Below are 1,752 nucleotides of genomic sequence, written 5' to 3'. Positions count from 1 at the left end.
CCTTCCCCGGCCCGACCGGCCTGGCCATGGCGGCTATCCGCAAAAAGCTTGTGGTGGTGGGCGACGGCGCGTGCGGTAAGACGTGCCTGCTGATCGTGTTCAGCAAAGACGAGTTCCCCGAGGTGTACGTGCCCACCGTGTTCGAGAACTACGTGGCCGACATCGAGGTGGACGGCAAGCAGGTGGAGCTGGCGCTCTGGGACACGGCCGGCCAGGAGGACTACGACCGGCTGCGGCCGCTCTCCTACCCCGACACGGACGTAATCCTCATGTGCTTCTCGGTGGATAGCCCGGACTCGCTGGAGAACATCCCCGAGAAGTGGGTGCCCGAGGTCAAGCACTTCTGCCCCAACGTGCCCATCATCCTGGTGGCCAACAAGAAGGACCTGCGCAACGACGAGCACGTGCGCAACGAGCTGGCGCGCATGAAGCAGGAGCCCGTGCGCACCGAGGACGGCCGCGCCATGGCCGTGCGCATCCAGGCCTACGACTACCTCGAGTGCTCGGCCAAGACCAAGGAGGGCGTGCGCGAGGTCTTCGAGACGGCCACCCGCGCCGCGCTCCAGAAGCGTTACGGCTCGCAGACGGGCTGCGCCAACTGCTGCAAGGTGCTCTAAGCCCCCCTGCCCCCGCCCCCGTCAGCCCGCGGACCTACGGACTCACGGACCGCCTCGCGGAGATGGAGGGGGGAGTACGCGGGTGCCCCCTCGGGGGCCTGGGCCCAGGCCGGCCACTCTCCAGCAGAGCCCGCCCCGCCCCCGGCCCTGCTGCCGAGCTCGACTCCCTCCCCCCAATCTCCTTTCTTTCCAGTCCCCCTCCCGCCTCGGTGCGGGCCTGGCTGCTCCCCGGGGGCGGGGGCGGGGGCGGGGGCGGGCGGCTGTGCTCCTTGGCAGCCGGGACTGTGAAAGGCCTGCAGACCTTGTGGGAGGGGGCGGCGACACTGACTTAGCCCCCGCCAAGGTTGGGGCCCGGCCTGGCTTAACCCGCCGATCCAAACCCTTGTGGGGGGTGGGGTATGCGTGTGACCCAAGTGGACTTGGTGCCTGACCGGACACCCGCCCCGTTGGCTTCCTGGATGGAGAAGGGGGGCTTCTTTCCGAGAGACAGCTGCTGAGCCATCCTTTCACAAAGGCCTCCTTTCTCCCCGCGCTAGCCGGGGCCGGGCCCCTCCCGCCCTGGGTGTCGGCTCCTCAGCCAGAAGACGCCGCACCGCGCACTGATTTCTGGGGGGGAGCGGGGGAGGGGGCACGCGGCCAGTCGGGGTCTCTGCTAATGAAACCATTTCCCCGGGCGGTGGCCTGGGAGACTGGGCCGGGGCCTCGCTGCCGCCCCTTTTTTGTCGTCGTTGCCGCCCCTCCCCCCGCGGTACTGACTGGGTTTCTAGTTCCTTTTTTAAATAAACTGACCGTTCGTCGCCGGTGATGACCACTTCCCTCAGTCAAGTTTACATGCCGTGCCCGGAAGCTTGTGCACAAAGGGGTTTGTCCGACATTAAACCATTTCTGCCATTTCCCGAGCCCTGTCTGTCTGCTGTCTGCGGCTTCGCGGCGCGGGGCGGGCCAGGGTCCCTGGGGCTGGGGGAGGCGGCGGCCCCGAGAGCCCAAGATGTGGGGAATACAAAGAAAAGGAAAGCGGGCCCCTTTAAGCGGCTCCAGGGACGAAGGAGAGCGGAGGAAATGGGCCGGGAGACAGGAAAGGCTTCTGGGAGGTCAGGGTTTATCGAGACTGGACGGAGGCCCGGGAAAACCCGGG

The 1,752-nt window shown here is 67.1% G+C and overlaps 1 protein-coding gene across 3 annotated transcripts; it reads left to right on the top strand.

Annotated features, from left to right (window-relative positions):
- The first annotated feature begins 17 nt into the window (after positions 1-17).
- On the top strand, positions 18-1,516 carry RHOB (ras homolog family member B). 3 transcript variants are annotated; one of them, XM_044683176.1, is made up of 2 exons: positions 18-155; positions 216-1,516. In XM_044683176.1, the coding sequence occupies exons 1-2, from the start codon at positions 27-29 to the stop codon at positions 615-617; spliced, it is 531 nt and encodes a 176-aa protein (XP_044539111.1). In that variant the 5' UTR covers positions 18-26; the 3' UTR covers positions 618-1,516. The 3 variants fall into 3 exon arrangements, with proteins under 3 accessions (XP_044539111.1, XP_044539112.1, XP_044539110.1); XM_044683177.1 differs by having other exon boundaries at positions 18-182; positions 435-1,516; XM_044683175.1 differs by having other exon boundaries at positions 18-1,516.
- The last annotated feature ends 236 nt before the right edge of the window (positions 1,517-1,752 follow it).

The sequence above is a fragment of the Gracilinanus agilis genome, unplaced genomic scaffold (assembly GCF_016433145.1).
Source record: "Gracilinanus agilis isolate LMUSP501 unplaced genomic scaffold, AgileGrace unplaced_scaffold1509, whole genome shotgun sequence".
NCBI classification, from domain to species: Eukaryota; Metazoa; Chordata; class Mammalia; order Didelphimorphia; family Didelphidae; genus Gracilinanus; species Gracilinanus agilis.
Note: the sequence above shows the minus strand (reverse complement) of the source record. Positions and strands in the feature narration are given on the sequence as shown.

Coding starts and splice junctions, on each gene's coding strand:
- RHOB (XM_044683175.1), top strand. CDS start 27: ATGGCGGCTATCCGCAAAAAGCTTGTGGTGGTGGGCGACGGCGCGTGC.